General features: G+C 38.3%; 1 protein-coding gene across 1 annotated transcript in view; it reads left to right on the plus strand.

The window, feature by feature from the left end:
• The window catches only part of cfap299 (cilia and flagella associated protein 299), an 80815-nt gene that overhangs the window by 9242 nt on the left and 58725 nt on the right, over positions 1–12848 (plus strand). The window contains exon 3 of the mRNA XM_073466733.1: positions 6665–6755. Within this exon, the coding sequence (XP_073322834.1) occupies positions 6665–6755 (91 nt within the window). The remainder of the gene's footprint in view (positions 1–6664; positions 6756–12848) is intronic.

Raw genomic sequence — 12848 nt, forward strand, 5'->3', positions numbered from 1 at the left:
ATTTCATATTAATGACCTGATTAATGCCCTCACTCACTGGCTAAATATAAGACACCCAGAAATATATATCACCTGTTTTGACAAAATAATCCTCAGTGAAGGTTTAGATCACCTGCTTTTTGTCTAGACGTGATCTGACAGTATTCTGATACCACACTTAGACATTCATCAGCATGCATTTTGCTTTCCTACAGATAAACTGTCAATGTACATATTGCATGTAAATAACAAGTGTAAATGGAAAGTCAAACTTGAATTCTTGAAGGTGCAATATGTAAGATTTTTAGTTGAAACTATTGAGAAATAGCTGAATTTATCAACAGAATGTAAAGAAATAACAGTTTTGACTCTATGTATTGTGCTGCAGATATCCACTGAAGTCAGCATGCTAACCAGCTGTACCGAAATGTACAGCATCTAGTAATTCTTGAATGATCTTGTCTCGTATTTATTCACACTGCTTTCTTGCTCAAAATAAAAATTGTTAGCATCAAACAGACCAAATGATTCCTTGCAAAAGTACAATTTTTGCATTGGCAGATAATGTCATGACCCACATCAGGTCCACCAGAAGGAAAATGATAAGTCAGCTTACATCCCACTTCTCTTACAATGTGCAGCAAGAGCAAAGGAAGGGCCCAAATAATATATACACTCAGGAAGCTATTGTATATGATGTTGATTCTGGCCACCATGTCATCTTTAGATAAAACTGGTCCTGGAGTAATTTCCTCTTCTTTACATCCTATGGACTGAGTGACTGTCTGACCCTCTGCAGCAGTGACTTACTGAGGATGTGTTCATTCTTACCTCTCACATTCTGCATCCAGTTGATCTCAGTTGCATGATCATATGAGATAGAACACCCCATGGTTTTATCGACACTCAGTACATTATGGTTTTGTGCCCCTGATGAAGGGGAGGAAGTGGTTTCCACATCATACAGCTCTTCCCTTTGTATCCTTTGTACTTCTAAGTGCTGTATATAAAGAATGTGTATGATGGATTAAGTGGGCTGCAAAACTCCCCCTGAGGTAAAATCTGTAGGACATGTTCTCCAGTATGTAGTTTAATTATGCCAGCTTGTTTTATAGGATTTTAAATTAAGTTTTGGTCAAGAAAGTCGAGTTTCCAACTCCTGAGATGTTCCAACAGCATATAACCAGAAATAAGAAGTAGACATGTAAGAACTTTGTTGCTGAGGACATTCCTCACCAATCAGCAGTCGCAATGATTTGAAAAAACACTTTTAAATGATTTCATATGTGTTGCTTTGCATTACAATGTAAGCTAATGAACTGATGAGGAGGAAACCATACTGTTAACATGTGCAAGACAGACAGACATCCAGGGGGGTTGTCCGGCATGTTCCCAAAATGGAACACATCTAATATGCTTCAAGAGCTCAGTATGAAAAAGATGACAGTGATTCCTTTGATCCACGTTCAAAAACATCCACTACGGAGGCAGGCAATGCACAATGTGCAACCTCCCCAACCCCCAAAAGCCAAGGTGGCCACAATACACAAAGAAAGCTCAGGTAGAATATCATGCGTAGCACATGTGTAACTGATACATTCAGCTCATTGTAATCAGAGGTGACAGAGGATTTTAGAAAAAGCCCGAAATAAAGTAAATTGTCATGCTGTGTGGAATTTCCCTTGACGTCCACCGGCCCAAAATAATATTTTCCATAAGATTCATTTTCCCAAGCACTCTGAGGAAAAATATTCTGGTACAGTATGTGTTGTTTCTTAAGAAATCACTGTATTATTGAAAGTTCCCATCTGCCATACCGTGGAGAGCTGCAGGCTAATGAAAGCTTCAATCTGTTAATCGGAGAATAAAAGAAGAAATTATTTCAAAGCAGGACATCTGTTAACCGTTGTGAAATGAAAAACTCAGAAAACGCAGTTCGACCAGTTGCTGAATATTTATTTGCAAAAAGAAAGCTACAAATTAAGAAGGAATGCTACCCCCCCCAAACCTCAAACAGCTTTTTAATGACACTCCATTAATTATGCTGGGGATTATTTGCTGCTGCAAATTTTTGTACGTGTGAAAGAGGGCACAACCTGATACGGATCAAATTTGTTTGGCAAGGGTGATGAAATTGCACAAAAGGCGGGGCTCGGGGCTGTGTGCTACACTATATTGGATTTCTTAACCATTCCCTGCAGTAGTCCCTCCTTTCAGCTGTACAAACAGATAATGATATTGTCTCTGAGTCCAGCAAAGAGATGAATCATTGTTGTAGGTCTATAACACGCTGGTTAATATAAAGATGACAGATGTGATCATATTCATTGGTAAACACACAAACTGCAGGCTCTTATAAACAGTGAAAGTACGTACAAGAGGGCACATGTAGACCAAGTTTTACACAGATGTGTCTGCTTTGTGAGATCAAGACAAAGTCAGATTAAGATTAAGATCTAAAGGAGAATCTGTTGTGATGATCTAAAGCAGCACGTAATGTAGCTATCTGAAAAGCCCTCTAACATCTGTATCAATCCATAGTAAATATAAACAAAATTCAAGATGACATTTTTTCAAAAGCTGATGACTTGTTGAATTGACTGGTCATCATTCCATAGCCTTGATTTCACAGTTTCAAGTGAAGTAGTGGTCTGTAGAAAAATCAACACACAGATGGCAAGAACTGTCAGACCTTTGCTGATTTAAATCTACACAGTAAAATCATTAACGCTAAAAGATATTATACAAAAACATGAAATCTAGAACATGTCCGATAGGGTTAAATGATGTAGATATCACTGAGAATAAATAGTTTAAAACATCAGTTTAGGAGGCTCGTTGTCCAGGAAGAAGGCCCCTGGGTTTTGGTATGGCTGAGTACATTTCACTGTCATGCTATGTTTATACATGTGTAAACACACTTGGAGGATAGTTGCTGTGCAGTAACAGCTGTTCACCCCCAACCGAGGTGGACAAAGCGTTACATAAACTCTAGTTTATAGCACAGAGAACAGGAGATTCTTGACAACTAGGAGGCATATTCATTGATTTTTAATATACAGATTGTATACAGTATAATTTGTGTAATGATTTATGAGACTGACTAGACACACCGCTGAGTTGATGGGAGGTGTTGTCGCTTCTCTCGCAGACTTGGACTGGAGGATACATTTGTTTTGAGTTATTAGTTGCTAGTTTAACAAGGTCTGAGAATCTTTTTTCTACAGCTTGGTGTTGAAATTGATTTTAAGATGCATGCTCAGTAATACTCTATTTTGGGCTTTAGTGTTGCAATATTTTTTGCTGAAGCGATCTGTATTGCACAAAATTTTAGTCCCTCATGATTACTTTGTCACTTTGCGCAAGAAAAAAATCTAACAAATAATCATACGTTAGTGACAACCACAGTTTGATAGTCTCTTCCAAAACAAAACAGTTTCTACTATACACTAGTGTACCTCCTCTGTTTAGACTGACTTGAGCCCTGCATGATAAAATGCAGCCCAGTCATTCATTTGAATGGAGCCTCAAATCCAGAGCTAGGAACGCTAGTATGTATCCAAGAAGCTTATATGTAGTGGTTCCCCCTTTTCAGCAGGCACAAAATTGATTTCATATCTGTAGGACAGATGCTCCCCTTTTCAACAAGCCGAATGATGACTGTTCACATCCTTTCCTCACTTTTTTTTCTATTAATTCCAGAGCCCACCTGCCTTGACCACAATCCAAAAACAAGACACTTAAAACACACGGCTAGATCACAGTTAGCTTAATACCTAGTCATTAGCCACTAATAACCGTCATTTAATAGTGAAATTCTTGTTATCCCTCCTAAATGAGGCTTGATAAGAAATTTGTTAATTGACGGGAAACTCAAACTTGCAGCAGTCCATATGTTTTGCTCAAGTATTATTCACTCTCCGTGACTGTGTGTGTTGCTTTAGCTACTGGATGGGGTAACCCCAGTCACTTGCCTCCTCAACACCTGTGTTTACTTTGGGGCCTCGGCCCCCATGACCCAGCAGCAATCCTTCACTCACTCAGAAGATGGAGTGAGCTTCCAGCCTCCAAATATGTGCTGTCTGTGCACTTTTACCACTGTGTGATTCCTCTAAGACTTTCATTATGGGGCTCAGGCCGACAACTAGTATAAATTACAATCCTTTTCCAACTTCTAGTAAATTTAAACATACAGATCCTGTTCTCTTTTACTGTAATGCTAAGCTAGGCTAAGAGCAGAATTTGGCTTTGGCATTTGTCTGTGCTTGTTGTGGCTTTTTTAAAGTGCTTTGGGGACGGAAAGTGGATTTAAGGAGCCATTAATGTAGAATTTAACTGGACTTGTCTTCTCTTTGGACGATGAAGCAGACAGAAGTGGATTCAGCAGTTCTGAATATTCCACCGTAACATAAAGATGAAAGAAACAGATTTACAACTAGGCGATTGCTGGTTCAAACTCACAGGTGTTTGGGGGGAAGTGTGGGATTAGGGCTAACCTCAGGACTAATTTAGTACAGGGCAAGTGTGTCTATAACAGCAAGTCTCAAAAACTGAGATTCAGTATCAATTATCTTTTTTCCTTGATCAAATATTTCCCAATTTAAATCCTAATTTTGCAAGTTGTATTTTATCCAGGTAATGTTATTGTATAGCTGTCTTGTGCAGAATTTCAGCTGTTCTTAATCAGGTTTGCCTGATCAAAGTCTAGTATGGAACGTGGAAATACATTTCTTTTTTGCAAGTAAGACAGTGTGTGGGAGTTTGCTTGCAACTTTTGGTCTACTCTTCCCTCTACTATGCACATTTCTTATGAAATAGATGTGTGAATTCAGCTTTTATTAAACTAAAAAAGGGTTTTTGTAGAACATGTATCTGAAAATACGGTAAAAGATTGAGTGAAGTTTTTTGTACAGGTGCTGAACTGAAAAGGAATTGTAGGTCGGCCTATCATGACAATCACGTAATTAGCTTATCGTGCATGTCTTATCAGCTTATTGATATGTGTACATGACCTAATTATTTTTGCTGACCTCAATATACCCTGTGTGTTTTCATGCAGTTCTTGTTAACAGAACCTGAAGAGTCCATTTTATTTATTGTTTCGCTTGTGTGATTTTATTTTATTTATATATTTTTATTTAGAATATTTTAATATTTGTTTCACATTCGAATTTCAATGTCTAAATATTCTTAAGAACAAATAGTTTGTAGCTCTTTGAAAGACTGTACTACATTATTTTGCTACTATACTATTGTAGTGTAAGTGGCAATATATCATCAGCTGTACTTCTGCGATGTGTTAGTCCAAGTATTCTTGAACAAAGCTCTTCGTGCTCATCAATGCCAAGCTCAAACAAGTAGGTCAGTTAGTCCCACACCTGTAGTGGTGAAAAGGTCCTGCACGATATGACTATAAATATGCCAGTGCTTCATCGGATGAATTTAATTTACAAGGATGAAGCTAACGGAATAAAAGTAGATTGTTGGTCAAGTTGGTTGATTTAAATGAGGTTAAAGTCATTGGTCACATAGTTCAGCCCTGAGTTATGGTTAAAATACTTGAAAAAGAGAGAAAAAAAAAAGACTTGAAGAGAAAGTTCATGGACACGGCAAACATGCAAAAAAAAAAAAATCAAGAATATTTAATGTAGATTATTATTTCAGATAGCTGAAGTCAACAGAAACCGTGTTCTAATGTTAACCACTCTACTGTAACCTTGATTTAGTGACTGGCCTTTCTTTTTCTGCTTTTGTTAACCACAACTGAAGGTCACCAATGACCTGTTTACTGCCTCTAAGATGTTAACTCGGTGCGGATCTGATGAATGTTTTGCAGAGTCAATTCTGGATGCGTGCCAGAGCTCTGTTGCTCGTACTGCAGTGTTAACTGTTCAAATATTAGTGCCAATGTTGTTTCAGGTGTGGATACATTAGTGTGCGCCAAGACCATGTTTCCATGGAAACAGGCCAGCCGAAGTGTAAAAAGCTGCCACAGCATCATACAAAGTCATTAAACTCTGATATGATTAATATTCCTCTGCATACTGAAATGAGCAAAGGCAGCTGTGACATTCTGACATTCTGCAATTCTTTATCAATTTTGTATTTTTCAGATTTCTGTCAGGGTGAAAATATGACTTATCGACAATATTTATGAGCATTTCTTTTGAGAGTTGGTATTTGGAGTATTTGGGAGTGTTGTGGGAGCTTGGCAGCTTGGTGACGCAGTCTTGGCTGACATACTACATGCCGGCTTGTGTCTACCTCAGGACTTTCGATGACATGTCATTCTGGCTTTCTATTCAATCGTGCATATTCATTATTTAATGAAAACATATTTGAAAATGTTAGAAATTCTACATTTTAATTAGGATGTGCAGCAGGATGTGCTTACAAACTGTCAGGAAAGTCAGTGAGACATGGAAACGTATCAGGAACAATACCTTTCCTCTACAGTGTCAAAGTAGATAAAACATAACGAACATTTCACTCAATCCACTTTAATAAAGAATATTAGTAATATTGTTAAATTGTTAATGTTAGAGCAGAGATGGGCCAGAGTACCCTAAAACTTCAGTGTGTTCAAGGGTGAAAAGCTTCCATAAAGAACCTTTAAGGCTTCATGTGACTTTTTTTTTCAGGTTAAGAGCAACATTTCAAACCGTTTGAGTGTTGTCTTTTCCAGGACACTGGCAAGTGCAGGAAAAGAACTCAAAGATAACTTCCTGAAAGCCCTGGCAGAGCGAGAGGAGGCCAACCGCAGTGGGAAAATGACTGTGAGTACATTATTACAGCACTCCAATTGCTACGTAATGGGATTCCCTTCAAATATTTCTGCAATTCCATTAGGATGGGAACAAAATCCATACTGTGTCAAGTTGACTGGAAATGCCCCCCCTGCCCCATCCCTCCCTATATACCATGAAAGCCAGCTGCCAGCCTCTCTTCCATCTATAAACCCCTGTGTTTCAAACTACCGTGTCCTAGGTGTGCTTTTCAGATTGAACTGGGGGAACTCATGTTAAGAGTTCGGGTACAAGCCTGAAGGGGAATAACCAATCCGAGGAGCACACTATTTTTTATTTATTTAACAACAAAAACTGTATGATTATTCCTGGTATCAACTTCTGCCTTATTTTTAACATGAAATTAGATTGTTAAAGTTATTAAGTGCCATCACTTGTGATTCTTTCCTACTTCAATGACAGATAAATAGTATTAATACAGATTAAAGTCAATCACATGTTATATTCTTGAAATTGTAAACATTAACCATGTAGCTGAATGGAGAGTGGTTAAAGCAATTTAGAGTTTCTACATCCGTGCCCAGAAGGATCAGCGTGACGTTTTGTTGTCTGTGAAGGTCCACGCAGACTTTATGCATGACCTGACGTATACACGTGTGTCTTTGTGAGCATGTCACGGCAGCAGTTATTACAGCTGTAGAGGAGGAAGTGAGAAGGAGTATAAAGAGCAACAACTCTTTATAGGCAGGTGGACGGGACTTTTATGCAGGAGGCCGCTGTTCTTGTCCAGTGTGAAAGCAGTAGTCCTTGTTGAGTTCTTTTAATTTGCTAACATAGTGAAGTAATGTCACATACATGACGTAAACCATGAAGTTTTTCTAACCCTAACCAAGTAGTTTTCTTGCCAAAACCTAACCAAACTGTGACCATACAGTGAGAGTCGTGTCTGTGCTACACCGCAATGGCTATGCTGTTTCGGCAACAGCTTTTGGGATGTGAAGCACCACCTTTGGGATGAGGACAGAGTCGTATGTTGATGCTTGTGGTAGTGCAGTACCAACCAGATATTTTTGGGCTGACGTCGACACACAGCATGTTGGCAAGTGGATGTGTCTAAGATAAGGACTCCTTTGCCCAATTCTTTCACAGATATCACTGAGGTTATGTAAACGATTTGCAGTGGTGTGTTGGCAGGGATTTATGCGATTTGGCTTGAAGTGCAGACGACTCTCTCAACAATGATTACTGTTGAGCTGTTTTGGTTGCCACAGCTCTTTAATGTTGCCTGGAAGATGCAGATTTGTCCATTAATTACATTTGCTTTGCGGACTAGGAGAAGTCTTATGACAATGTAGAAGTTTATTGCAGGCTCTTGCTTCTCACTGTCCAGCCCTTGTTTACTGTCAGTGAAAGCTGTATCCGTATTCTCCGAAATCAGGCAGTTTTCATGGACAGAATCTCCAGGTGCAGCTGATGAGTAGAGAGAGTCTGGTTGGCTTCAGCAGACCGAGACCTCCGGCACTCACTGGGGCAGCTTGCAACAGAGTGTGAAGCAGTTGGAATGAAATTCCTCCTCAAGTCTGAGGTACTCTGCCAGAAAATGGTCAGAAAATGCCTCATTTGGTTTGGAAGAGAGTTGCTGGTCCAAGTGAAGGAGTTCATTTATCAATAGGTCCTGTGTCAGATTGAGGGTAAGATGGAGCACGAGATCAAAAGTTTATATTGGTTCAGCACTCAAATCTTAATTTACCATGGAAATCGTGTTTGTGAAAACGAAATCTAAAGATTACATTTTGTTGCTCCTTCATGAACTAATTTTTATTAATATATAACCAAAATTATGATCTTTCACTATCTTTAACCAAAGTGAATCCTTCAATTTGAAGACTTTTTCACAAAAAACCTGTACCAAAGTGCTTTTGTTGCCTAAACCTAACCATAGACTGGATGCGAATGTGGATTCTAGTGCTAGTCCTGGACTTTGTATGCCGCCCACCTCCTTGCGACTCCAGCATGGTTCATAAATGTATTATATTTGTCAGTCAAACGATCGTGATGCAGGCACGAAAAGAAGTCTAATATCCATGTCCATGTACACTAATCCTATTGATTATATTTTATAGTAATTCTACAAACTGCTGTGATACTGTTACACATCTGTCCTAGAAGTCAAGTTTAGATGTTAAATATGCCCTACAGTGTGTCTACTTATAGTATATGCGTAGTGTGTCCCAGGGATTGTACTTAGCACATGCATTGTTCTGCAAGGAGTTATATTAGTGTTGATAGACTTCAAATGATCCATATACGAGAGGTTGGAGTACAAAAAATAATTTAAGTTTGACCTCCATTTACCTGCCCCTGTGGGCTTTGCAATTATGAGATCACATAGTGCACGGAGGGGAGTAGAGGTAGTAACACCAGAAGTTTTTTCCACTGGATGCTCACTGTGTAAACAGTACCATGCAAAAGCCCCCCTTCTTCTTTGTCAGTCCTTCATAACTTCAGCCATCGGAGAGATATAAGTACAGCTCTTCCCTTTCAAAGAAACCTCCAATAAAAAATGAAGTGATTTAGAAGATCTCTTCCTGTTTACAGAAAGGAGAGCCGGAATAAAAACAAGCAAAATATCGTGTTGTGTATTACCAACATTGTTTTGCTGACATTATATTTTCCCACCTCTCCTTATTTTTCATCTCTTAAGAGCTTCCTTTGCTGAAAAATCCGATGGGGAAGGTGTTTATTTTCCTATGAGCCCCGCTCTGTTTAAAATTGAACCCACATTTGTGCGCTTAATACCTCTGGTCTTTGAAACTGTTTCAGTAACAGGTAATCTTTATACAGTTTGACAAGGCTTGACCTCATTGGTATATTTACATTACACAGATGTATTCGCACATGTGTGGACATACAGTTAAACCTGTGTTGTACCTTGATTCATACATATTTTAAAGTCATACAGTACTTTATGTATATTTTTTAATATTTGAATTGTAATTTGCTAGTATTCATTGATCCATATGGCATTCATACATATGTTACAGATGTTGTTTTTTCATACTGACATCTGCTAAAAATTGCTAACAATTATGCAGCATGAAGACGTTGGATGCGGTTAGGATTTCCTCCTTGTGCACCTAAAATCCTCTTTATGAAAGTGTCAAATTACCCGAGTTAATCTTTGATAAGGTTCAATAATAAGACCACCCAGCGTTGTCGTAAGGTATCTCTCACACAGTTGAATGTGGGCTTTCTTTTTGAAACACATGACTCAAGCTCCTATCTGCCACGCTGCTCAAACCGGAGGATCAGTCCCACTAACACGTTCCAGGTCCTCATATCTGCACTTTTTTACTGCACTCTAATGCAAAGCAGTCCTTTTCCTACATGTGTTTTTCACTCTTTTCCATAATTTTTTATGTTTGCACATTATTGTTATTTCAGGCATTTAAGTCGTTCTATCGTGAATGCTTTAACAGACATATCAGCCAGTCTTTCATGGTCGAATCCACATGATAAGTAGGATTTTTAACTCACAAACACAAATTGCCAAATCAGTTTCATTTGACTTTAAATGTCTACTGTCTTTATTGTCAACTCAACCAGTGTTTGCTGACACTGTCTCAAATATCATCTACTTCATTTATCAATAAGGGTTTCATCGTTGTTGTGAAGGACTGTTAAGACATGGAAAATCATCCATTTCAGGTGCACAATGGACGAGGAAAAGAAAATACTTAAAGCTGAGTTATTGGCTCTCCTTTAAATGGATGACATTTTCTTTGTCATCTTCCGTGTCATTCATCAGAGGGGTCACTCTTTTGTCCTCCTTTCATGTCATGCTCAGCCTTTCAAGTCAGGTTGAAATTACACCTGTCAGTTAATACACTTGTCAGGTTATTCTGCCTCTTCTGCCCTGCCCCAAATGGCATTACAAAAGATTGATAGCAGACATGACTCTTGATGAACAGAGCTCATCTTCTCTTTGTGAGCGATCCCTACCCCCTCACGTTTCCCTCTCTTTAGGATAGAAGCAAAGGAATACTGGGTAGTGAAGCCTATTTTGCATTTAAAATAATGACTTTGCTTCTAGTTTTCTCATAAGTTTTTTGTCTGTAGAAGGAGCCCTCCACTATCTCTCTGATCAGCTGAACTTGTAAAGCTTTCAGCGCATTGCCTTCATTGTGCTTTTGCTTCCCCGGCCCTGTTGCGAAAGCTGCTTCACTGCCAAAAGTCACACACAAACAAAAGCTGCACCTGGGCAGCTTTGGCTTTATTTGCACTGGGTAAGAAGTTAAGTTTTTTATCAAATCCAGGTCACACCTGCGCAGGATGCCTGAGGGTGTCCATTGTTGAGAGGTTCACATCTGAAACTGAAGGTGTGCTGCCACCGCCCACCCTGCTCCCTGTTTGTTTTCTGTTGTTTGTTGAGAGGCTCTGATGGTATCAGTGTGGAATTGCAACATATCAAATTAATGTTAAACTAATGAATGGGCACAGATAAAAGCAGTTCTGCATAAGCTTGACTATATGGCATTTGTAGGGTTCTTCAGCCAAAGGGGAGATACACACAATACTTTAAGTGGGGCCTTTGGCATATAGAGTAAATAGATAAATAAAATAGAATAATAAATCTTTCTTTCAGGTATGAATTACGATAAAAATAAGGACAGATTATCATACATGTGCCAAATTTTACTTTTTCTTCATATAAGTGCAGTAGTTCATGAGAAAGTAGGACAAACATTTTTAATATAAAACTGGACTCAGCCTTGACTAGTGCTGCTACAATGACATCATATTCTATATAGAAAAATGTAGGTTTTATACAACTTGTCAAGACTGTGTTGTTATGCCTAGCAGTGACATTTTACTGAACTGCTACGTCGAGGAGAATTTGGGCACTTTGACATTGGTAGGCACAACATGTAGGACTGTGATGCAATGGACCTATATCGTTAAAATTTTGGGTGATAATGTTCAGCTTCCGCCCTAAATTTGACTCCTAATTTGAATTCAGTGTGTTAGATTAAAAGTTGTCTCAAACATGTGCTTCGTGGACCCAATAGATGTCATTTTAAAGCTGAGTTTAGCAGTGTCCAGAATCTCTAAAGTGAAGAAGGTGAATAAAAATGGCACATTGACATGGCATGATGACTACAACTACCAAAATACACCCAAAGTGGATTTATTATTTGTGTCACACCAACCAAAACACATTCATTTACCATTTAATTACTATTGCATGAGATGGTATCAATTCATCAACAGTTGTATAACATGGCTATGCAGGGTGTACTATAAAGAAATTAAATGACAGACATGATGATTGATGATGATAATGTATTTCACCTTCATCAGACTTTGTTGAATCTCTTTTATTTAGATACAAATCATTGTTGAACGACTAAAGAACACACACAATGAACCCTGAAAGTAAATATTCACAGCCCTTAAGAGGCTAATAAATATGTTTCTTATTTTATCGGTAAAGCCATCACTCACTCTTTAACAAGAGGGTACTTCATTAAAACAAAGCACCTGTGTCGACAGGTGCCTTGCCAGGAATTAGTTTGTTTGCTCTCAGCTCATTCCTGAGCAACAGGACTATCACAGAAGTCAGTTTGTTGTGTAAGTAGTAAAGAAAAGACAATATAATGAAACATAACACAGTAGTCTCAGAAAAAGCACTCATTCATGTATGATATACGTGAGAATCTTTACAATAGCTTAAAATGATGAAAATGTAATAAAAATGTTAGAAATCGTCAACATAAACAAAAGGTATGGTAAAAACACAAAGGCTTTGTCTAGTCTAGTCTATCTAGTAGTCCCAGTTGTGTGAGTGTGAGCAAGAGCTAATATTTTATTTTTTCTGCAACTCTTTTACTAAAATTATATCTGGCTTTTGCCTCAAGGTTCAGATATATATTCTGCTGTGCACTGTTCGTGGATCACTTCGTTCGTGGAAGTTGTGCCTAATTTATCTACATATTAATTCCAACGTAACCTTCATAAAACCATAACCTCTATGAAATTTCCACATAGTATTAATGTTCTTGGAGGTGGAACAGTGGGTTGTAAATTATGTAGTTGATGCAGTGGATGAATTACTTTTTTTAT

This window comes from Pagrus major, chromosome 5 (genome assembly GCF_040436345.1).
Source record: "Pagrus major chromosome 5, Pma_NU_1.0".
NCBI lineage: Eukaryota > Metazoa > Chordata > Actinopteri > Spariformes > Sparidae > Pagrus > Pagrus major.